Source organism: Bicyclus anynana, chromosome 4 (assembly GCF_947172395.1).
Source record: "Bicyclus anynana chromosome 4, ilBicAnyn1.1, whole genome shotgun sequence".
NCBI classification, from domain to species: Eukaryota; Metazoa; Arthropoda; class Insecta; order Lepidoptera; family Nymphalidae; genus Bicyclus; species Bicyclus anynana.
The window spans coordinates 13964584-13989406 of record NC_069086.1 but is presented as its reverse complement, the minus strand read 5'-3'; the positions used below and the strand labels follow the sequence as shown (position 1 = coordinate 13989406).

At 35.0% G+C, this 24823-nt stretch overlaps 2 protein-coding genes across 4 annotated transcripts in view; one reads left to right on the top strand and one right to left on the bottom strand.

Annotated features, from left to right (window-relative positions):
- The window catches only part of LOC112054536 (ras GTPase-activating protein raskol), a 230303-nt gene extending 223353 nt beyond the window's left edge, over nucleotides 1–6950 (bottom strand). Inside the window, exons 1-2 of one of the 2 annotated variants that reach the window (XM_052881290.1) lie at nucleotides 6836–6950; nucleotides 6040–6258 (exon numbers count right to left, since the gene is read on the bottom strand). In XM_052881290.1, the coding sequence (XP_052737250.1) occupies nucleotides 6040–6106 (67 nt within the window). In that variant the 5' untranslated portion in view covers nucleotides 6107–6258; nucleotides 6836–6950. Of the gene's footprint in view, nucleotides 1–6039; nucleotides 6259–6768 lie in introns of both variants that reach the window. The other variant, XM_052881291.1, reaches the window with a different exon arrangement.
- A 227-nt stretch (nucleotides 6951–7177) lies between these two features.
- Nucleotides 7178–24688, top strand: LOC112054912 (protein ROP). Of its 2 annotated transcripts, none has more exons than XM_052881300.1 (15): nucleotides 7178–7337; nucleotides 9334–9483; nucleotides 10472–10627; nucleotides 11513–11616; nucleotides 14845–14993; nucleotides 15468–15528; nucleotides 16067–16221; nucleotides 16698–16846; nucleotides 17741–17895; nucleotides 18305–18385; nucleotides 18882–19049; nucleotides 20055–20144; nucleotides 20253–20350; nucleotides 20839–20921; nucleotides 22145–24688. In XM_052881300.1, exons 1-15 carry the CDS (start codon nucleotides 7310–7312, stop codon nucleotides 22276–22278), a joined length of 1761 nt encoding a protein of 586 aa, XP_052737260.1. In that variant the 5' UTR covers nucleotides 7178–7309; the 3' UTR covers nucleotides 22279–24688. The 2 variants fall into 2 exon arrangements, with proteins under 2 accessions (XP_052737260.1, XP_052737259.1); XM_052881299.1 differs by lacking the exon at nucleotides 11513–11616 and adding an exon at nucleotides 11266–11369.
- Nucleotides 24689–24823: the final 135 nt, after the last annotated feature.

Here is a 24823-nt window from a genome sequence, read left to right as displayed (position 1 = left end):
TTTGCCACAACTCTTTTTTTTCATGATATTCCCGTTCTCCTCCAAGTAGTCGGAAAAGGCTGTGACTGCCTGACCTGAGAAGTCATAGCAAAATGGAAATTTTTCCATTTTGTATCGTATAATTTCCATTTTGTAACCAAATTATACGATAGTGCATACCCTAGTTATACCACAGAAAACATATTAAACGTCACACCACTGCTTATAATAGTAATATTTCCCAGACAAATACAGTTACAAAGAGCTCTACGACTACTAAAATTAAGAAATCACTAAGCCCTAAACATGAAATGAGGAAATTGCACTTAAAATGTGTTAAATCTTCAAGCACGCTACTAGGTGTGGCTGCTGGGTGCAGCTCTCGTAACTGCTCAGTTATTTTTCACCGTCAATGGTTTCTGTTGTTAAACATCATTAGAAAGCGATAACAATGTTTAGAAAATATTATGTAATAATATAATCATTGGAGAAAAGAAGTCGAGACTACAATTACCATGGCACTTGTATTCGAAAAGCAATGTGTTATTTTTATTTTATCATTGAAATGGTTTGCTGATACTAACATTTCACATTATAATAATTAATAACTTAATAATTCATTAATAATAACTTAATAGATGGAACGCTAACAATAGGCACACTTGTAATAGATTTTATTAATAAACAACTAAACAAGTGCTTTGGGAATTTTTAAATATTCGCTTATTACGTAACGTAATAAATAAATAATAAAGTAGGTTCCTACTTAATTGTTGGAATTTAAAAGAATTATTATATAAAATTATACAAAACTCTAGCGGCTGGTAGACCGCCCTATGCATTTTTGCTGATCTCTATTTTCACGTTTCCGTGCAGCATTTTTTCATTGAAGCAAAAAAATTTTGAGTGTTCAGCGCATTATTATAATTACAGTTCTGTCTATTGTAGAGCACACTGAAAATATTAATGTCCTGAGTCGGTGCATGTTATTAAAAATATTGTGTTGTCTGGAAGTCAGACAATGAAATATTCTAGTTACAATGTAGACTATAGACAATAAACATAAACTAAAACGAGTACAAAGTATGAAAGTACAAAACATTCGAGAAAAAAACAGTCATTCGGTTATCAGTGATTTTGAATTCTCACTAATTTGTCTCACTAAAGTGTCTATCCAAAATTTGAATACCATGTACCATGTAGCTGATATCAGTTTTAAACTCGAAACTTATTTTCCTTCATCATCATGGATAATATGATTTAGATTCCAAGAAATAGGTACCTTCCTCTTACCTATAATAAAACATACTTACTTAAATTGTTAAGTATGTACATTTATAATTGAGATAAAAAGAGAGAAAAACATTTATTCCAAAATTAACACTAGAATCAGAACACCCCTTTGGCACAACCTTGAAATAGGATCCAGCTCAGCATTGTGCTGTATGTACCAAACAAATGTTGGACATACAGCGCTGATAACTTTGAACCAGGTGACACCACGGAAATGCTTTTACTAATAAAACTGATACGCGTGCTTCTTTAACATAATTCTTCTTCTTCTAACAAAATCTTTATATTTCGTAATAGCAACAGAAATAATATTTACGAGTATCATTCATTATGTAGTTAGTAGTTAGATATATTATGTAGTTAGTAGTAGATATATGGTACCTATCCTGCATACAAAATGCAATGATTTGCTTCGTTAGGCATGCTTATGACTAGATATTCAGTGGCCCACAAAAACTGAATTATTAGTTCCAGTACCTAGATATATTCAAAACGGGCAATACATTAAGTATTCACAAAGCATAAGATTGCGCCCAATGAAGAATGATTAATATTTAGTAAGACGTACCTAAATGTATTGTACCTAAATTGAGATCAGACATTTTCAAGGAAGGAAAAGTTTCTTTTATCAAGACATTTTCTATTTAAACTAGATATAATTATCGGCTATGTTCCAAGCACTTTATTGTCAATTTCCAATAACTTTCTTGCCTTACATTCAACTTCTACGAAACAACGATGAAAACTGCTTCTAGCTTTACATTGTCTACTCGTGAAAACGTCATGATGTCGCTTGACCTGACCATTTCGATCCAGCATTTCGGAGTTCAGCCAAAATACACTCAGACATATTTAGTAAAGAAGGCTTTCTTACACTTCATTAAACATTTCTTACAGTACAGCTACATTAGGGGTAAACATGTACTGCATTTAGCAAAACCTTCTGTAAATTACAAGCTAACATATTATGTGAGACCACTACTAATAGTAATTTATAATAAATTTTAATATATTCTTCTTCTACATCCTTACGCTAAATTCTGTTGCAAAATTGAGGACTTGTTTTTTTTTAAACATACTCGTATTTTAAGTTTTAGAATGAACTTATTTCGCCAATACAATCGCAAAAACAAAGAAGTGAAACCAATTAGACTAAAATAGTTACACTTGTCTGTTATTCCTAAGATCCTAAACTAGAAAGCGCGTCGATCAAGCCTAACCGCCTAGGCTGATGAACCGAAACAAGATAGAAACCACAACAGCGTATAGTTTTCACTCTATGTAGGGCGAACACTGGCAACCTGCTCTCGGACAAAGTATTTAAATTATATGCGACATCTATCTTATAGGTACATAGATGATAGACAATACATGTTCCCTTCTATTGTCTTCAAGGCAATTTATATGAATCATACAGTACACCCAGTATTTTTGTTGTATGCACAAATATTTTAAGGGAATCCACATTATATTACGAAACATTTCAGTGTATTATTAGAAATGCATACGTGCATAACTACTTTTTTTAATGGAGTTTGTTGTCGGCTCTTTTCTGCAGAAACTAGACAGGGTAGTTATCGGTATATGTTCTAGAATAACTTTGTGTCTACTGGACGTATTTTCATGCAGTTTGAGACGAATATCTTAGGATTCCATGGAATCATCTTGCGGGTGACAACTGCCAGGTCTATTGCGTGGCAGAGGGAAAAACTCCGCGCAGAGTCCAGGACTTGTGACCAATGGACGTAGGGTTAAAAAAATCCTGGACAATCGATTAACATTCCCCTTCTCCGCTCGTTTTGTTTTCCCTGCCTAGCCAAATTTGGTAAAATCCTGCCAGAGCAGCTTTGGATGCCATTGTAAAATAAAACTTGCTGCAGTTCTCGAAGCCTCTTCTTCTTCTTCTTTATGACATTGATATATCTAAAAAAATATAAAGCTTTATTCCAGTTCAGATTTATCCGAAAACAAAATGGAATTTTACGAGGTCAATGGGTAAAAATGTGACCAACTGCATTCCACGCGGACGAAGTGGCTAGTATCTGCTAGTATAGGTACTAAAACAATCAAGACTCATTTACATGATTTAATTAAGAGAGAAATACCTAGAGCTACTACCAAAGAAATCATCACTATTCAGGCCAATGTTTCGTCAACCTCTATAAAGAAATTACAACAGAAGCCGAATTAATTTGACCTTCTCGTTTAAATTTAGCCCTTTACAACGCGTTTGGTCTTTAGCTTTATGAACATGAAAATTAACTTGAACGAATTAATGATTACTTTCATTACGACACTAATAATAACACCGACTGAGAAGTAATTAAGCACACAAAGTCATCTTTGTAACATAAATACATATATATACATAATCCTGTTTTAGTGTTTTATATAGACTAACGGACGCTTTCAACTACATTCGCGTAAAATTCTGTTTTTGAGAAATCCCGTGGGAACCATGCGATACTCGCATTATATGGATGGAATTCTGTGTCAATTACCTACGTCAAAAGTCAAAATTGAGAAATGGACTGTACTCTTTTGGTTCTTTTGATTTTTGATGGAATGGATGGAAACTTCCATCCATATACCTACTTACTGCGAGTACTTGATTTAATTAGTTATTACCATATTTACAACATTAGTATAATTAAGTAATAGATTTCACATATATATTTGTATACTTAAGCCCAAAATGAATGGGAAAATCTTCAGACTTCTCCCTGTTTTTTCGTCGGTTGAAAATGTCACAGCAATATTCAGACTCAGAGCCCCGGCACTTTTCTTTTACCACATACATATAGGCATAGTAGTAGGTACACCCTCGTACATTTTTGTATGAAAACAGCCGCCTGAAGCCTACCGGCGTGGCAGCGCTGCATTGAATGAGACTTCACACACAGACAAAAAGCTTTTTGATGTATTGTTACAATCCGGGTACGTCCGGCTTTCCCAGCTTTTGTTGACCGTTTTCGTGCATTGTGATTATTATGCAAATTCAATAGCCTATACTACAGCCTTTCTTGATGAATACTGTTTACCAACAAAGAAATTGAAAATGAAGGTAGAAAACGCATGTCATTTCATAATTTATTTATTATCTTCTTTATTGTGACTTAGTTTTTTTTTAAATCTGTTACAAATAACTTATTACAATAAAATTATCATTGACTTAGTATGAACCTGTACTTACTTATTAATTGAAGTAGTACGTAGACCATACATAATACGTAGACGTACAAATTCAATAAAAACAAAGAACCTAAGTACTTAAATATAAGAAAATACATTTTTTTAATTCATGTAAAAAAGATAAGTAGGTACGTGAATGTTTATTTCATGAATATAAAAAAATAGCTGATGCCGCGCGGTTTTACTCGCGTGGTTTCCGTTCCCGTAGGAATACGGGGATAATAGGTATATAGCCTATAGCCTTCCTCGATAAATGGGCTATCTAACACTGAAAGAATTTTTCAAATCGGACCAGTAGTTCCTGAGATTAGCGCGTTCAATCAATCAAACAAACAAACAAACAAACTCTTCAGCTTTATAATATTAGTATAGATAACATTGAAGGCGCCAAGCTAATAGTAAGTGTTAAGAACTGCAGACTTAGCCTACGTCATTCGACCCTCGACATCAATAGGCCACTTGGCAATAGACCTGAACGATAAAATTGATCGTGTGTTGGTTGCCATCGGCATGATGTCATGCACATCGCGACCAACACACGCACACATCACACACATCAGTTTTATCGGCTGTCAAGCCGTTAGCGCTGCAGACATGCGAGACTGACATTGATCGTATGAGGCTGACATTACATTTATCTTTGTTTTTGAATCAAATATTATTTTTAATAATTCATTATAATTAACAACTCTCGTAAAGGTAGGTAGGTAAGATAGGAGACAAGCTACCTTCCTACCTAATGCTAGCCACTCACCATCCGATATGCCCACATGCCTGCTGCGCTAACGGCTTGACGTCCGATAAAACTTATCGTGTGTTACTTGCGATCGGCATGATGTCATGCACAGTGCGACCAACATACGATTAGTTTTATCGGCTTTATCGTCAGTGGCTGACATTATACGGGTTAGAGACCTTTAACTATACAGTCGAACTGTTTAGTTAAAACGTCCATGTACCTACCTACATTGTACATGTTGGCAAAACTGAGGACTGTACAGTTTTTTTAATGCTTTTAATTCACGATAAGATAAAATTATACAGTTAAAGCTTAAAGTTTGTAGCCCGCATAATATGTAGGTATTTACTAAAGATTTAATTAGAAGTATCGCATTTAACCAGTGGTCAACTTATGCGGTTTCGGACCGCGAAGTCCTAGGTTCCAGAGTACCTAATACTCAGATAAAGCCCGGAGTTTAGAGATTAGTGTTGTACCTAGGTAGGTAACCCGTAAAGCCGTCTATCTCGACCATCAAAACATCATCTGCTGATAGTGACCGTTACAAAATTGAACATTTCCAAACGCGCAGTCCCGCATTCGACCTCCGTAGTAAAATTACTCCTAATCTGACCAAGTGGATATTGATGAGCTAATATCGTATTAATAAAATCGTTAATATTGCAACAAATATTTGCATAAAATGCATGTCACTTGTAGAAGCGCTTACGTAAAACGACCCAAATAACTCTCAAATCGCGGACCTGTATAAAAATAGCAAGCAAAAGTATGTATTCAATTGTTAGAAACAAAACTTCTCATAATCTATTCAATAACTTGAAGCAGAAGAAACTTACCACATCTATCGAGCCAGCCTTCGGCGCGGCACGGATAGGGGATCACAATCTTTGTTTCCTCATTCATCTTGCACACAATCACAATTCAATAACAAACACTGCCAAAAGTTGAGCGCGCAGTGTACATCACTACATTTCACTGTACGTACACTACAGCTGCCTAATCAACCAAACAACACAACTGAATAAGTTCCCGATCACCGCACACACTTTCACCAACTGTCGATAAAAAGACAAATCCACTTTTAATAATTGAAATAGAAGCTCAATAACTAATAACTTCGCTAACTAGCAATGAATTTTCTACTAATAAGACGATACTTTTTTTTGCAACCCTTTTATTATATTGTTTATTTATTAATAAAAACTCGGTTTTATTCAGTTATATTAAGTGTAAAATCACTTTATTGAAATTGGCAAAGAATACCGTATAAAACAACATATTTATTAATTTTTAAATGGTTAGTTAATGGTAGTTATATTATTGATAGTTCGAATAATAAATTATTATTTTTTACTATAAAATATACTCTTAGGAGTATGTATAGATTTAATAAAATAAATAGATATTATAATATTTATTTATTATAAGTAAAAGAGACAAAACTCAATTTATTTTACGATTTAAATTTATCTACATATTTTTTATTACCACATAACATTTAAATTTGTAAAATGTGGAATACTTATATTGATAGAAATAAGTCTACTTTTATTCCTGAAACTTACAAGTATAGACAAGGCTTGACATGTACAAGCGAAATTACTAACTAAAAATAATGCACGAATTACGTACGCGTGATTGAGCGCTCTAAATCAACCTAAATACACATCCAGCACCTACACTAGCACGTAAAAAACTAAATGAAAATAATCTCCGAAACTCAATGCGATCTCCCACCCCGAGCGCGAAAACTCCTTCGGAATTCAGATTCGTGACATACGAATGAAATAGTGCTATATTTTTTCCTTGTCTTCTGATATTGACCCGCCTTCTTATCATTTTCATTATCAGTACGCGGCGCGCGCAGCTATTTTATATTGTTGTAAATTTTTAATAAACCTACTCACTAATTCGACAATAATAATATGTTACCAACCAATATTGAACACTATATTAGGTATATTACAAAATACAACAAATCTAATCATTTGCGGGAGGGAGCGAAAATCTTGTAGGAAATTGAACCATAGACAACTTACTTTTTTTTCAATTTTCCTATGACATCTAGTGTTAAAGTTCTACAAAATAGTCAGTCTATGGTGCAAAATGGCGTTGAAAGCACTCGTCGGACAAAGTGAGTAAATTATTTAATTTTATTGATATTACCCATCTTTTAAGTATAAAAACATTTGGCTACAAGAAATTACTTTAAGCGCATTATATTACATCACAAAAAGGCGTATTAGACACTCCAGCTTAGCGATGTAGTTTATTAGCTTATCGATGACTAAGACTTGGTAGATATTTTCATTTTGTTAGAATGAATATAGGGCGCGATAATTTAATATTTGGCACTTCAGAAATCACTAAAATGTGTAAAAATCCCTTTCGTTCAATTATTAGACAGCTGCAGAAAAATATTTTACTGTCAATAACTTTAGTACAACTATTGCACCATGTAAACAATCAATTTATTTCATTACAACTTCATATTGTTATTAATAATGTCAATACAATGGTTTAAATAAATACTGCGTTCTTAATATTATACAGCTTGTTAAGCTGCTCTGGACATAGGCGTAAATTATTGATTTTCTTATGTCACTTTACACTTGCTAGAGGGGTGGGGACAGGGCATTAAGTGCGTCATACATAGCGACCGACACCCTGCCACCCCAAAAACATTGTCTAACCAGTCTGTTTTATGTTCATTCATAAATTTCAACCAATATTGCCCTTAGCATAAACTAACTTAACACCTCACACTAATGTTTCAAGGCGAAAATTTGTGTTTTGTGCCTTCACGCCGCAACCTAAGTTAAAATTTGGAATTTAGACTGATTATATCCTAGATTACTCAGAACTTTGATTATATGATAGATTACTCAGAACTTAGAAGGTTACTTTTTATCCCAGGAAAATTCTTAGTTTCCAAGGAATTTGAGAAAAATGGAGCTGCAGGCATCCTCTAGGTCTAGTTATTACTAGATAATAAAATTGGGAATATCATGTCATACAAGGCTAGTATGATGTTATAATAGAAAAGAAATATTTTGCTTATTATATCAACATTCTACTCTATTATAATAAACTGGTAAATGACTGAAAGATCATCATTGTGATTTAAGGATTTTATGGTTAGATATAATTCAGTTGGGTAGGGAAAATACACCAATAGGGGAGCAGTGAAAGTGAGTGCTGACTTGTCAAAAAGGAATTTGTTAATACACACATACATCTGGATCACAAGTCCAGGTTCTGTTGGGAGGTTTAATCTCTGCCTTACAAAGGACCCTGCACTCACATCATCATCATTTGCAACCCATATACTGATCACTGTTGAGCATGAGTCTCCTCTTAGTATGAGAGCAGTTAGACTAACATTACACCACACTGGTCCGAAGCGGATTGGCAGACTTCTAACACATTTTTTTCTTTATTTTTTTACTGTTTACAAGTTAGCCCTTGACCACAATCTCACCTAATGGTGCTATCTTGGAAGCGAGCTAAATTGTTAGAAGTAGGATGAAAATCCACACTCCTACAAAGTTAATCGCTTGGTGGTAAATTTTTGGTGATTTAAGAAAATCCTCATAGTGTTTTTCCTTCACCTTTTAAGTCGCATGATATTTAATTTCATAGAATGCACAGAACTGAAAAGTTGAAAGTGCATGCCACAGACCAGATTCAAACTTACGCCTTCAGAATTGAAGGCAGAAGCTATCACGGCTCTCCGCCCTGGTTGCACTACATAGGGAAGGAATTCATGGAATGCTAGGATATTTGTCCCAAATAAATCCATAGTTCCAATAAAATTTGTAAAAACTGAATTAGTAAACATTAATATTACAACTTCTGAAAAAAAATGGCCAACCAGCAAGTACCTTAGTAATCATTTGTCTTCGTTAGGGATTTTTACTTAAATAAATGCTCAGATTAATTTAAATGAGTTAACACACCATGAACCAATTTCCATCATAGATTTAAATTGGAGGCCTTAATTGTATTCAGAAAAAGAAACAATGTTGAAACTTATTTAATATTATGTATATAGGCCAATTTGTATTTGATAGTCTGCCAAATTCAAAGTCCATGAAATATTCTAATTGAACATTTTTCTTCATTTATAGAGATTATGAATGAGGTGATCCGCTATCGCGGACCCAAAGGCAAGGAGTCTCAGCGTATAGAATGGCGGATCCTCATAGTAGACCAGCTCTCCATGCGCATGGTATCTGCATGCTGCAAGATGCATGACATTTCAGCAGAAGGAATAACATGTAAGTATATCTAGCCCGACAACAAAACACAAACGGCCTTCGTGGCGCATAAAACAGAGGTCCTGGGTTCGATCCCCGGCTGGGCAAACTGAGATTTTCTTAATTGGTCCAGGTCTGGCTGGTGGGAGGCTAGTTACCACCCTACCGGCAAAGACGTACCACCAAGTGATTTAGCGTTCCAGTGTTGATTTTCATCCTCCTCCAAACAAGTTAGCCCGCTTCCATCTTAGACTGCATCATCACTTACCATCAGGTGTGATTGTAGTCAAGGGCTAACTTGTAAAGAATAAAAAAAAAAAAAAATCCCATCAAATTACAACAGCTGCAGCTTAAAAGTATAATTATTAATTAAGGCTTGTTAATTTTATCACAATAATTCATTGTGATAAAATTTGGTATTTGTGTTGACTTTATTGCTCAAAAACATGAGAAAACGGTTGTTTAACTAACTAATTTTTCATCTACAGTTGTCATTCTTGGATACTATTTGCTGTATCGTGTAACTTCTGTAAATCAGTTTTGTATTATACTTGTATAATACAATTAATAGTAATTGGTAAGATTCTTCTGTGCTTGTGACTTAAAACTACTTGAGGCAAAGTGCCAGGGATCCATGATATGAATCTCTGGCACTTTGCCTGCTACTTAAAGTTATATACACTACATAGTATAAAACAAAGTCACTTTCTCTGTCCCTATGTATACTTAAATCTTTAAAACTATGCAACAGATTTGGATGCGGCTTCTTTAATAGATAAGTGTGATTGAAGGAAGGTTTATATGTATAATAACATCCATGGTTCCTGCGTGATTTGTCATAAGCTGAAATCCACGCGGACGAAGTTTCGGGCGTCCGCTAGTATGTAAACAAAATGAAAAATTGGACTTCATTCATTCAGATAAATAATTTTATAATGGAGTTTCAAAAAAGCAATGCATTATTTTGGCAAACATTGTTAAGTTAAAAGTTTGATTGCTTATTTTGTAGTGGTTGAGGACATCCACAAAAAACGGGAGCCATTATACACTATGGATGGCATTTACTTGATTACACCGTGCGAGAAGTCAGTACATGCCCTCATCAATGACTTCTCAGTGGGCAACCGCATCATGTACAAGGCAGCTCACGTTTTCTTCACTGAAGGTATACTATGACTACTTAGTGTTAATTACCTCTCTTATAACAACTCTCCTCTCCTAGTGTAACTTAGCCTTAGGTAAGTTACAGTAGGAGAGTTTCTTAAATATAAGTTCCTTTCTAAGCTCAGACGAATTTCCATAGGACTTGCCTCGCTAGATGTTACCCTCTGTCAAAAGTATATGACCACAATCTAACATATTTATACAAACTGTCTATAGAATTGATGTTTCATTTTGTTAAAATTACATGTTTGTGTATTACAATTTAAATTTGTAAGGACACATTGTATATTTATTGGTCTTAAATATTATTGACAAGTAAATTTACCCTGTCCCTGTCAAAATACGACAGACAATTTTTTGTTGGTGAATTTGAGTGTGATACAAGTTCAACGGTAATTGGTCTGAGTTTCTGGGTAACAATCTTATCAACATCATTTCCACCTTTGTTGTACCTACCTACTTCCATATTGTGTAATGTTGATTTAACCAAGTGGTTCATATTCCTAAAAAGTTATTCATCATTTAGATTTTGTTATGTAAAACTATGAAACATTTTTTTTTTGCTTTTAATTATATTTTGTTTCATTAATTTATTTTGTACTTAAGTTTTTATAGTGTTGCTTTTATTTTAAATTACAGCTTGTCCTGATAAACTGTTTGATGAATTGTCACGTTCATATGTAGCTAAATATATCAAAACATTGAAGGAAATCAACATAGCATTTATACCATATGAACAGCAGGTTTGTGCATGATTTTTATTTTCACAACTTGTTTTGAATGGAGTATTGCATGAGCACAGATGCCCTTGCATTCTTCCATTCAAAAATATTGTTTTTATTATATAACTCAGAGATAATAATTTTTTGCACGCTGCCATGGTTAGTATGCCCTGAGGAGTTGTTCAACGAATTGTGCAAATCTTCGGCTTCAAGAAAAATCAAAACTCTGAAAGAAATCAACATTGCTTTCTTGCCATATGAGAGTCAGGTAATATAAGATGCAGTCTTAGACCATTTAAATAGCAGGACCTGCCTCGCTAACCGTTACCCCTCTGGCAAAGATCAGAAATCTATGATCTAACGCGTTTATAAAAACTGTTGCTATAGAATCGATGTTTCATTGTTGTAATCGTTTTCGTCGTGTAAAGAGCTCCCTAAAAATGCCGGTTTGTGTAGTTAAATGGCATAAAAAACGGCCAAAAACTTGTAGTTTAGTAAAAGATGGAGTACCGTTTCATTTGAAAGTATTTAAAGCTTAATTTTATCAAAGTATTATAAACAATTTATAAAAAGAATCGATTCTTTTGACGAAACATCGATCAGTAATCGAATATTCTATGTATATAATCTGTGGATAGTCTAAGCAATGTGTTTGTTAGTCTGTGTAAAAATTACGCGTGTGTGTATTGCGAGTCAAATTTATAGTTGTGTGTACTGTTCGCGCGGCGAGAGTTTGGCTTTGACCGTTATTGCGCAGAAATCAGAAATTGGGTATCAACGGGCATTAGCGGGGTGCGGGGCGGGTGCGCGGTGCTCTGATTGGCGCTCCAGTCGTTACCTGCCTCTCGCACCGAAACGACGTACCGCGCACTCCTGTTGTACAATCACGTTCACAAATGAATTGCTATTTTCGTTAATTGTTGTCGATTGTTATTATTTGTTGAGTTTGTTTGTTTAAGTTTTTTTGTTAAATATTAAAAAGTGATTTAAAAATGCGTAAAAAAAACATTGTTTTAAAAAGGCAAGCACGGAAAATGATATATGACGTGAATTGCTTTTTAAAGAAAGAAGCTGACGAATGTATCGATTCATTGAAGCAAATTCGAAGTAAGATTGAGGAAGTTGCTTCTTTACTCAGTCAGTCGGAAAATAACCAAACTATAGAGACTTTGCAGGTAATGAAAACGGAAACTGTTTCTAAATTAAATAGAGTAGTCAGTAAATTAGCTCAGATTCAAAAACGGACATCGGAGGCCACTAAGACTTCAATTGGCACTGTAAAAAATATCGCAAATCAAGCCAAGAGTTCCGATTTGCTAATTACTTTCAGAACACCTGGAAAAAAACGTCCCAGAGCTAAACCAGTTACCAATATTGATAATTTTGACCAAGGTGTTATAAAAAGATGTTTACACAATTTTCACAAGACGAATAATGAACTTCCCACCATTGGGAAACTAAAAAAGAAACTTGAGGAAGATATAAACTTTAAAGGGTCAGAAACAAGTCTTCGTGTAATTGTAAAGGAGTTAGGATTTCGCTGGAAAAAAACAGAAAACAACCGTAAATTACTAATAGAAACATCGAATATCCGATTACAACGCATTGAATATTTAAGAAAAATAAAAAAATATCGACAAGAAGGAAGACCCATTGTTTACACAGATGAATCCTACGTAGATTCATCGCACTCAACAACCAAAGCCTGGAGCGATTGCCCTACGGAAGGACTAAAAAAACCCATTTCTAAAGGACAACGAGTTGTGATAGTCCACGCAGGATCTGAAGCTGGGTTTATACCAAATGCTTTATTAACTTTTAAAGCCGGCACCAAAACAGGGGACTATCACGACAACATGAATTACGAGAATTATGAAAAATGGCTTAGGACACAATTAATTCCCAACCTACCACCCAATTCTGTAGTGGTTGTCGACAACGCCTCATACCACAATAAACAATGGGATTTAGCACCGTCCTCCAATACCAAAAAAGCCGATATGCAAAATTGGCTAACTAATAAAGGCATACAATATGATTCAACAATGCTCAAGCCACAATTGTACAACATGATAAAAGCTAATAAAGAAAGATTTAAAACTTTTTCAATAGATCAAATTTTAGCAGAAGCAAACCATAGCATATTGAGATTACCGCCTTACCATCCAGACCTCAACCCCATAGAAATGGCATGGGCTACTATTAAACAATATGTAGCTAGCAAAAATGTTAAATGGAATTTACAAGAATGTACCAAACTTATCAAAGAAAAAGTATCCTTAATGGGTGCCCAGGAATGGGAAAAAATATGTAAGAAGGTAAAAGATATAGAAGAAGAGTACGCCAAGAGTGACTATGTAGTTGATTTACTTACCGAGCAATTTATAATTCGCGCCGATGATAGTTCCGAAGACGATGATTCTGATGATGGTTATGAAGATGATGATGATGACAACTGCGACCGAGGAAGCCCTGAACCCGGACCCTCAACAAGCAAAAGACGTTGCACAATTTCGTGCAACGTCGGCAGCACCAATGACCCATGCGGTAATTTCATAGAAGGCGTTAAACCGTTAACTGATTCAGAATCTGAATAGTACTGCTGCTAAGACTTTTTTTTAATGTTAACTTTTTTAAATTACATTTTGGTGTAGTTTCACCCCCTTTTGGTGTTGCAGATTATCCAGGGACACACTGTATTTAATAATTATTTTAAGTTTTCTTTTGTTCTTATGTACCAATTTTACATGTATCTTGGAATAAATAATTTTATTAAAAACAATTATTTAGAATTTTCATTGCTGTCTCTGTATAAACATTTTAAATATGTAAAATAACTATCAATAGTTTTAATAAATGAAGAAGTTTATCTACTTCGTATTATTTTCTAGCATTATTATCACTATACATGAATTTTGACCCACTCAAATATCCAACCTGGTACATAAAAAAGGAAAAGTATTGTGTGCGTGACAGTACCCATGCGCAGTAATCCCCTCCATCCGAAGGTCAAAGCCAAACTCTCGCCGCGCGAACTGTATGGACGTAGAATATTTTTAATGGTGTTAAATATTTTCGATGTGTGAGTTTTACCTCGTTCCCCACAAAAAACGACAGACAATTTTGTTTGTGAATTTGAGTGTGATGCATCTCCATTTTCTAATTCCTCTATGGATGCAGTGTACATAGTTAAAGTTTTATAACTGTCACAATAGTACTAGACCATTAACAAGTGGTTATCCTATCTGGATCAAGAGTTTGAATCTCGAGTCAAGAAATAATTCTTTCTTCCCAGAGTTGAAAAGAGGGTAGTGTTTACACACCCATACAGAGCATGTTAAGCTTCTGTCCTGTTTGTTATCACTAAAGTCTGACAGTGATCATTACTGTGGAACATTTACTCTCATAACTACCAAATATTGAAAAAGTCATTAAAATTGGTCAATCAATTTCGGAGGAGTGCAGCCACAAATAACATAGCGTAACATATTTTCAGGTGTTCTCTCTGGACTCTCCGGACACATTCCAGTGCATGTACAACCCAGCGCTCACACAGACACGCAATGCCAACATGGAACGCATTGCTGAACAAATTGCTACCCTGTGTGCCACCTTGGGGGAATATCCCTCTGTACGATACCGGAGGTAAGGCTTAAAAATTATATAACCCTAGCAGATGGCTACAATTTTGTTGGCGTGGAAAGCAATCTGAAACTATACATATAAACCTTCCTTGAATCACTCTATTTAAGGAGGGAGGAAGTATATAGGACTATCTAAGCGTGAAGCCATGTAAAATTTTAAAATAGGTGTGTCAGATATCAGATTTTTAACAGTAAGGCCTATAATGAAATTGTATAAAAGTACTCACCTTATATTTAACATTTTATAGAGGTAAAAGTTGTGGTAATTTAGGGGGTAATCTCTGGATCTACAGAACCGATTTTGCAAATTCTTTTACCACTAGGAAGTTATTTGTGAGTGATAGTCTATATTTTATCCTCATATTCTCATGGGAACGGGAACTACGTGGGTGAAACCGCGGGGCGTCGGCTAGTATTAGATAAATAATATTATATGATAATGATGAGTAAAATAATATTTTTGGATATTCCACAGTGACTGGGAGCGCAATGTAGAACTGGCTCAACTTATTCAGCAGAAATTGGATGCCTATAAGGTATATATGTATGGTATACCTTTTTCTTCGTTCTTTGTATATTTCTTTCAATTCATGCACATATGCTATTTGTAAAACCAACTTTCCTCTATGTTCTTTCATAAACCCTGAAAATTTATATAATTCTAAATTTTTAATACTTGGTTATGCATTTTTGTTAAATATCTATAAAAGAAATCGCAAGCCTATATTTTGCTGGCCATACATCAAAGTTAACCCAAAATAATTGTACACTTTATCTCTGTCTATTTACAATTATTTATCTCTGTAAAGTCAACATCAAAGAGAATAGCAAAATAAATTAGAAATTCATTCATCTCACCGATGTCCAATGGGATAAATCCAATTGCTTTATGTCCTCATTTACATAGCGCAAAATAAATTAATCAGTTCATCCTAGATGTAGATAGCCAACGCTACACACATAGACACAGCTAGATTTTATTATTTATTGAATGTTCAAGCATCTTGGACTTGAAGGAAATTAAGTTACAAGTAATTTAAAGTTCAAATATATAAAACAAATGAATCTCTATAGGCTGACGAGCCAACAATGGGCGAGGGTCCGGAGAAGGCTCGCTCGCAGCTGCTGGTGATGGACCGCGGCTTCGACTGCGTGTCGCCTCTGCTGCACGAGCTCACGCTGCAAGCCATGGCCTACGACCTGCTGCCCATCGAGAACGATGTCTACAGGTAACCTATACGAGAGGCACTCATATCATATTATCAAATCTCTCTTCAAGACTCAAGTCTATCCTTTAGGCCTAACATGAGACCCACGTCATAATCTCGTGAAAAGAAAAAGACATAGTCAACTTCTTTTTCTTTATACCAAGCCAGAAATATTGCTCTCTTTCAGTGGTTTCTATTGGTGGTAAACAGTGTTACCAATATAATCAACTGTGCTAACTACCACTCTACTGACGGATGTTTTCATGTCTTCTGTGATATAAACTTTAACCATCAAATGTGGTTTTGCTTGTTGGCGTAAAAAAAATTGTGTACATATTTAAAAAAAAATCTTTATGTATTAGCCTGGCAACCTGAATTCGAGCAACATAGTTGGCCCATATCCACTCTTCTGTGAAGAGAGAGCCCTGTTGTGGATGGTTAAAATAGACTGATAATTAATAATTATTATTCTAGTTATTTTTTTTTAATACCAACAGATATGAATCTCAAGGAAATCAAAAAGAAGTGCTTTTGGACGAGAACGATGAACTATGGGTGGAGCTGCGGCATCAGCACATTGCGGTGGTGTCCACTTCAGTCACCAAGAACCTCAAGAAGTTCACTGAATCCAAGCGCATGGGAGGAGGTACAGTTCAAACTGAATTTAAATTATTACCCAGTAGTAGCTTTATAGTCAAACCGCATGAGTCCTCAAACGTGTACTATAGTGTTGTTCGTTTGTTATCAACCCAGATTTGGCTTACTGCTGAGCTTGATTCTCCTCTCAGAATGAGAGGGGTTAGGCCAATAGTCCACGCTGGCCAATGCGGATTAGCAGACTTCACACGCGCAGAGGATTAAGAAAGTCAGACTCAGTACAGAGTCGACCATATGTCAATTTGTCTTCACGAGATATGTCATAGCATCTTAGGTGTACTGATTTTAAGTGGCTAGACAAGAATGTCACAGTATTTGTAACAGTGGTGGATTTACTCTAAAGCTTAGTTCCGGACTACTTTAGTTTTTTAGTCGAGTATGAACGAATCCTGGGCGGTAAATCCAAAAATTGTTCGCACTCGACTAAAAGACTAAAGTAGTCTGTATGGCCTATCAGGCCTAGTACGCTCGGACCTAGAGCGGCCAGATGTTAGGGATAGTGGCTACTCGTAACAAAAAAAGCGATAAAAATAATTAAATTTCACCAATTACAATAATTTAAAAATTTGTCATTCTTTTTTTCTAAACATAAAACAGTTTTATCCTCAAGCCCTGGGAAATATTACAAAGAAATTGATTTTGATGAAAGGTAATAAAATGTCTATTATTTATGATGGGTGCTGAAAAAACGGTGGCTAGTACTTAGGAGACTATGGCGGCCAAGATCACAAATCCACCACTAAGGTTCAACCTATACCCTTGAGAAGAGATTGACCAAGCTTTGAAAAAAAATCTAAGTTTTACGAAGACATCAGATAAGCATACAGACATTATTTTTTAATGTTTCCTATTTATTTAAATAACTCGTTTACTATGTTCGCAGGCGATAAACAATCCATGCGCGATCTGTCGCAAATGATCAAGAAGATGCCGCAGTATCAGAAGGAGTTGTCTAAGTACGCGACTCACCTGCGCCTGGCCGAAGACTGCATGAAGGCATACCAGGGATATGTAGACAAGCTTTGCAAGGTGGAACAGGTAACACGATCAATAAAATAATTACTTACACAACACATAACCTCAATAGCTCAACGGTAAGAGCGGTCGGACTTTTCACCTAGTGGTGGTGGTTCGATCCCCGCTGTGTTGGTCTATTGTCGTACCCACTCCGAACACAGTCTTTCATATTAAAAAAAAGATATTAACAAAAAAAAAACAAACCAGAATCATTTAGATCTACATTACTTCTGCTACCTTGGTACTTTATTTGGAGCTTAAACAAATTATTTGGAGCTTAAACTCTGAGTATCGCTGTGAGATCGAATTAGTAACAATATCTATAGAACAACCAACTTGTAAAGAATAAAAAAACCTTTTGACAAGCTACAAGTCTAAATAATAAATGGACAAATATCGTAATTTCAGAACATATTTTTTTTCTTTCTAGGATCTTGCAATGGGCACTGATGCGGAAGGTGAAAAAATCAAAGATCACATGAGAAGTATTGTGCCTGTTCTTCTTGATCAGGTAATTGTTAAATTTTAGTAAGTAAACATTTTTACTTCTTTTGATTTTAAGTTTGAGTTCAAGTTTAACTTTAATTATTGGAGAGTGTTACATGTTCCTCGGTTACAGGTGGTATTAACATTTATTATTTATTTTATTGTAGAGGGGAGGTATCAGTGTTGGTAATAAATAAGAGGGTATTTGATGACTTGAGCTTAGTTGTTTGTTAGGCAGCGTAGACACCGTCACGCTGCCAGTCGCATTAGTGATTTTGTGCAATAATGTTTCGTTATAATTGTTAGTAATGTTTTGTGTTGTAATTATTGATCATAAATTGTTTAGTTTAATATGGACATGGAAAATATGTCGGGCAGGGAAAATGAGTGTTGATGCATTCTGAAAGGATCCTTTAAACCTACTCTCAAGGTCACAAGTCCTAGGACCTGCTCAAGGTGTTTTATCTACTTTCAATGAACAAAATAATTTTGACTTAATTGATTTAAAATATGTGTTGCAGAACATCAAGAACAACGACAAGATGCGTATAATCGCGCTGTACATAATGTCCAAGAACGGCATCTCGGAGGAGAACCTCAACAAGTTGGTGACGCACGCGCAGCTCGAGCCCTCCGATAAGCAGGCGCTGCTCAACCTCGCCAACCTCGGCCTCAACGTCGTCGTCGACGTACGTACATACATTGTGTCTATATCTATAGTCGCGCTGTACATAATGTCCTAGAACGTCTCAGAGGAGAACCTCAACCTCCGACAAGCAGGCGCTGCTCAACCTCGCCAACCTCGGCCTCAACGTCGTCGTCGACGTACGTACATACATTGTGTCTATATCTATAGTCGCGCTGTACATAATGTCCTAGAACGTCTCAGAGGAGAACCTCAACCTCCGACAAGCAGGCGCTGCTCAACCTCGCCAACCTCGGCCTCAACGTCGTCGTCGACGTACGTACATACATTGTGTCTATATCTATAGTCCCTCTGTACATAATGTCCAAGAACGACATCTCGAAGGAGAACCTTTACCTCCGACAAGCAGGCGCTGCTCAACCTCGCCAACCTCGGCCTCAACGTCGTCGTCGACGTACGTACATACATTGTGTCTATATCTATAGTCCCGCTGTACATAATGTCCAAGAACATCTCGGAGGAGAACCTCAACCTCCGACGAGCAGGCGCTGCTCAACCTCGCCAACCTCGGCCTCAACGTCGTCATCGACGTACGTACATACATTGTGTCTATATCTATAGTCGCGCTGTACATAATGTCCATTAACGACATCTCGGAGGAGAACCTCAACCTCCGACAAGCAAGCGCTGCTCAACTTTAAATGCCAGTATTTGTAACCACTTGCGAGGAATCTTTTTATTGGTGTTACCACAGAACACTGTATCTGAACATACACTATAATGTCATGGCCCGGCAGCCCGTTGAAAGCTACAATGGCATTTTGAGAAGTGGGTACATTAAAAATATAGAAACAAAAATATAAATGAAGCTATAAAAAAAGAGTAACATAACAATGGCAGTAAATATTTTCAACAAAAAAACCGAAAAATCCATGTGGGTCAACGCTATGTAGTCCTCAGGTTATATAGACCTGATATACAAGACTAGGTAATAAGTATAAGATTAATTCGATCAAGCATTTAATATGTATTTTCATATCATTAACAGGGCAACAGAAAGAAGCAGTACCAAGTGCCGCGAAAGGAGAGAATTACTGAACAGACCTATCAGATGTCGCGATGGACACCCGTACTTAAGGTGATTTTTGAATATTCATATAAATATTAAACACATGATTTATATTAAAATAATTTAACAGATTTTTATAATACCACTGTTATATTTTATATTATCGTGTGTGTATAGGACTTGATCGAAGATTCCATCGATGACAAGTTAGACCAGCGCCATTTTCCTTTCCTGGCGGGCCGCGCTCAGTCGTCTGGGTACCAAGCACCTACCAGGTAATTACCATAATATACAGTAGACTCTCATCATTAGCAACCCATATTTTCTGTCCTCTCAGAATGAGAGGGTTTAGGCAGACTTCACAGGTATGCAGGTTTACTCACGACTCTATCTATACTCTATTCTTATACTTTTTTTCGATTTTTTGACTGTTCGTGATTTTCTTGGCCGGGCATCACGCTGAAACTACTGAATGAATTCAAATGAAACTTGGCACGGTTTCAGACCATAATACGGACAAGTTTATAGGATACTTTTTATTGCGAAAATAAAATAAAAAGGGGTTGAAAGTTTGTACGAAAAGTAAAGATTTTCAAAATTTGTTCATAAATCATAAAAAAATATGCATTATAATGTGATTCAAAAATTTTGCCAACATGCCAACAATGCTCGTTTCCGGGTTGGAAACGAGCATTGTTGGCACGGATAGATGAATCCTTTTTATAATGAACCTCTAAATAACACCTGTATTTGTTTGTTGTAGCGTACGCTATGGACACTGGCATAAAGACAAAGCTCAACAGACCATCAAGAACGTCCCACGGTTGCTTGTATTCATTGTTGGAGGTAAGTGCTGAGGTGTAATTCACATACATACACATTAATTTGGAGGCAATTCATTACAGTGATAAATGTGAGATTCAAGGCCAGTGACCATTCAAAAATCATAATGGATGACGACTTTATGTCCTACTTTCAGTCCAGTAGCCAGTATATTGGAATCGTTAATAGTTTAAATTTTTATGTTAATTCTTTAAGTACATGTTAGCCCTTATGGTAAGTGATGATGCAATCTAAGATAGAAGCGGGCTAATTTTGTTTGGAGAATGAAAATCCTCACCCGTTTCAGTTTCTACACGACATCGTACCGGAACGCTAAATCGCTTGTAGGTACCTCCCATCAGCCAAGACTTGGATCAATCAAGAAAAAATCGGCCCATCCCGGGATCGAACTCAGAAACCCACGGAGGCCGTCAAAAAAATATTCTTTTTTTAATTTTGTACATTAACCAGAGCTGGGCTTCATGCAAATTTGGACCATCCATCCACCTTTCGACTCTAGCTCTTCTAACTTCGGGAGTGTTAAGAATGAAGTTGCTAAGCTATAATCAGTGCAGCCCACGCCGTTTTGCGTATCTTTGATCCTTGTCATACGCCAATCAGCGTAAAACCTTAGTTGACTGCACACACATATCCAACAACATAGTACAGTGATACGAGTATCTGATACATTTTAAAGGTATAAATTGCGCTTTAACTGTGGACGGAGTATCATCATTAACAGCCCATAAACGCTGTTGAACACGAGTCTCCTCTCAGTATGAGAGGGGAGACGGATTATAAACGGACTAAACCTTCTGATATTTGTCAGGTCGGAAGGTCTACAAAATCAACGCATGACGTCTTTTTACTTCTTTGCCTACATCTAGAACTCTGCTAAAAACGCCAATTTTGTGCTAATCCCTGACTTAACACATGCCTCTTTCTTATATTAGGTAATAGTCTTTTTAACGTAAAAATAGAACCAGGCTTCACCGACGAATTTCAGTTATTTTGATTTTAACACAAAATCACTAAACCGATTTCCATGAAATGAAATGGGACGAATCTGGAAGTATACTCTTTCAAACAAAAAAAGAATTTTCAAAATTGGTTAAAAAATGACGAACTTATGAGGTAACAAACTTAAAAAAAAACATGGCGTTGAATTGAGAACCTCCTTCTTTTTTTTTAAATCGAATAAAAAAAAAATTGTGGTGACCCCTATTAACGTTCACTGCTTGTTTCAGGCGTATGTTTCTCCGAGATCCGTTGCGCGTACGAAGTGACCGCCGCCCTTAAGAACTGGGAGGTCATCATCGGCTCGTCTCACATCCTCACGCCGGACAATTTCCTCTCGGACCTCAGCTCTCTCACCGCCTAAACCCCAAGTAACATACTTAACCATTCAGGTTTCTTCATTATCGTCATTAAACTGCATAGTTTACGGTTAAACGTGTAGGGGAATATGAAGATTATTGTCTATGGTCTGGGTGTCATTTTGAATTTTGTTCTTCAATCTTCCAAGTACATTTAAATGTGTAGGGGATTAAGAAGATTAATTGTCTATGGTCCGGGTGCCATCTTGAATTTTGTTCTTCAATCTTCCAAATACATTTCAATGTGTAGGGGAATATGAAGATTAATTGTCTATGGTCAGGGTGCCATCTTGAATTTTTTTCTTCATTCTTCCAAATACCTTTACGTGTAGGGGAATATTAAGATTAATTGTCTATGGTCCGCGTGCCATCTTGAATTTTGTTCTTCAAACTTCCAAATACCTTTATATGTGTAGTGGAATATGAAGATTAATTGTCTATGGTCCGGGTGCCATCTTGAATGTTGTTCTTCCATCTTCCAAATTGTAATATGTATTAGTATGGATTAAGAACAAGAAACAGATGAAAAAATAATGGCAATAATTTAGTATTTTATGAGCATCTTTATGAATCCTTATAACCCTTGAAAGTTCCAAGATGACATTTTAGAAACAATACAAGATGTTGACTCGTCTTAGTTAATAAAATCTTCGAAACCCGTTTGTTTACTTAGAAAACTTATAAAATATCATTATAAAATGTATTTGATATAATGCAAGTTAACTATAGTTAAAACATTAACACATTTGTATTTATGCTGATTTAAAACATATTATAATTATGGATATACATTATTATAATTATGGATATTAAAATTGTTGTTTTGATTGGTGGCATGTTTCTCTACCAATAATATTCGTTGTAATATCACATCACACCATTAGTTTAAGATAATGCTGATTTATATTTAAAAAAAATAATTACCAAGGGTGAAATATCTATATAGACTATATAGTATTGTAATAATAGTTTTAATTTATAAAAGCTTAAATAATAATCTTGATTTTTTATTTTGGGGTACACTCTGAGTGTCTTTTTTGTATATTTTGTGTTACCTTTGTTTCTGCCTAATTAAGTTGGTGAAAATGTAATTAGCTTTTGTATTATACACACTATTTTAAGATAAATTGGTATTAAATCACATTACAAAGTGATTAATTTCACTGTCTTGCTTTCCAAAAGGTCTACAAAGTTTATAATGGGACCTCATGTCCTTTAATGTGTGATATAGTTTGCAATTAATTACATGTTATGTTTATATTATATTCCGTTATAATATCTATATCGTTAATGTTTTAGAACTTTTAAAATATGTATAATACATTATATAATTAATGTTGACCAGAATTTTAGTTACTAGGTAATCTTAGTTAGTATTTGTATTGTTTGCTAAATATGCGTATTACATAAAAATTAACATAATCGATTTTAATAAATTATTCAGTAAAATAGTAATTAACAATAATTGTTGTAATTATAAACCTTATTTAAAATGGTTTGCTCTTTCCTTCAAATATCTCACTATAATATTAATATACTTAGCTGTGGAATTAGAATTCAGTGATATTTTAATAGTGTCTTAATTAAGTCTTATATTAAAAAAATTGTAGAAATCAATGTTAATCAAATTTAATGCTCCCTAATGTTGTTGATGATACATCATATAGTTGAATGAAATAGATGATTGTACAAAAAATCGTAATTATTTCGTCTAATACCGTGATTGAATTTGACGAATTATTAACCTCGTAAATAGTATAAAAATAATTTTGCATGTACTCTGGTAACTTAATGATGACAATATTATCAACATTCCGTTATTAAACTAATCATTATTGTTATTTACGGTATTACCCGTGCCCTGTATATTATCAGGTCATATGACAGGATATACAGGCTGATTTTTTTAATTATCTTTCTTTGTAGTGGCTCGATATTTAAAATCTAATAATGATAGTTCTTCGTCACAGAACTAGAAACTTTCTACATATTGGCTTTAACATTTTACGCACGCTTTGATTAATATTCGAATCATACCTATACATAATGTAAAAATGTGTACATGTTACATGTACTCATAAACATAATATTGTTTATGAGTAACTCCGACAATTACCTACTTACTATATTATAATTATGTGATACCTGATTAAATAATAGACGTTCTAGAGCATATGTATTAAGAAATTAAAACAACAATTGGTGTTATAACAGTAGATGTAAATTGTGCATATCACAGGTGATATGGACATTTGTTGGACTTTTCTTGTATGACTTACATAGAGTTGATAGATTTAATTAGAAATTAAAAATAGTTTGTGCAATTGTGTAGTTAATACGCATTTCTTTTATTAATTTAAGCATACTTAACTATCAGTATTGAACTGTTAAAATTTAATAAATTATTTAATCCTCGCCATGATTTTTATTTTTAAACCTTATAAATAACCTTTCTCCCTTTCGTTGTTTATCATAACAATGTGTGACAAACAAAGTGAAAAGGTTATTTTGTTTATACCGAAAGATTTCTGGGTTATCTTAATTCGTTGA

Excerpts from the sequence above, each read along its gene's own strand:
- LOC112054912 (XM_052881300.1), top strand. The coding sequence starts at position 7,310 with ATGGCGTTGAAAGCACTCGTCGGACAAA. Across the intron at positions 10,628-11,512 it reads TCACGTTTTCTTCACTGAAG|TATGCCCTGAGGAGTTGTTC; the intron begins GTATACTATGAC and ends TGCCATGGTTAG. Across the intron at positions 20,922-22,144 it reads GCTTGTATTCATTGTTGGAG|GCGTATGTTTCTCCGAGATC; the intron begins GTAAGTGCTGAG and ends TGCTTGTTTCAG.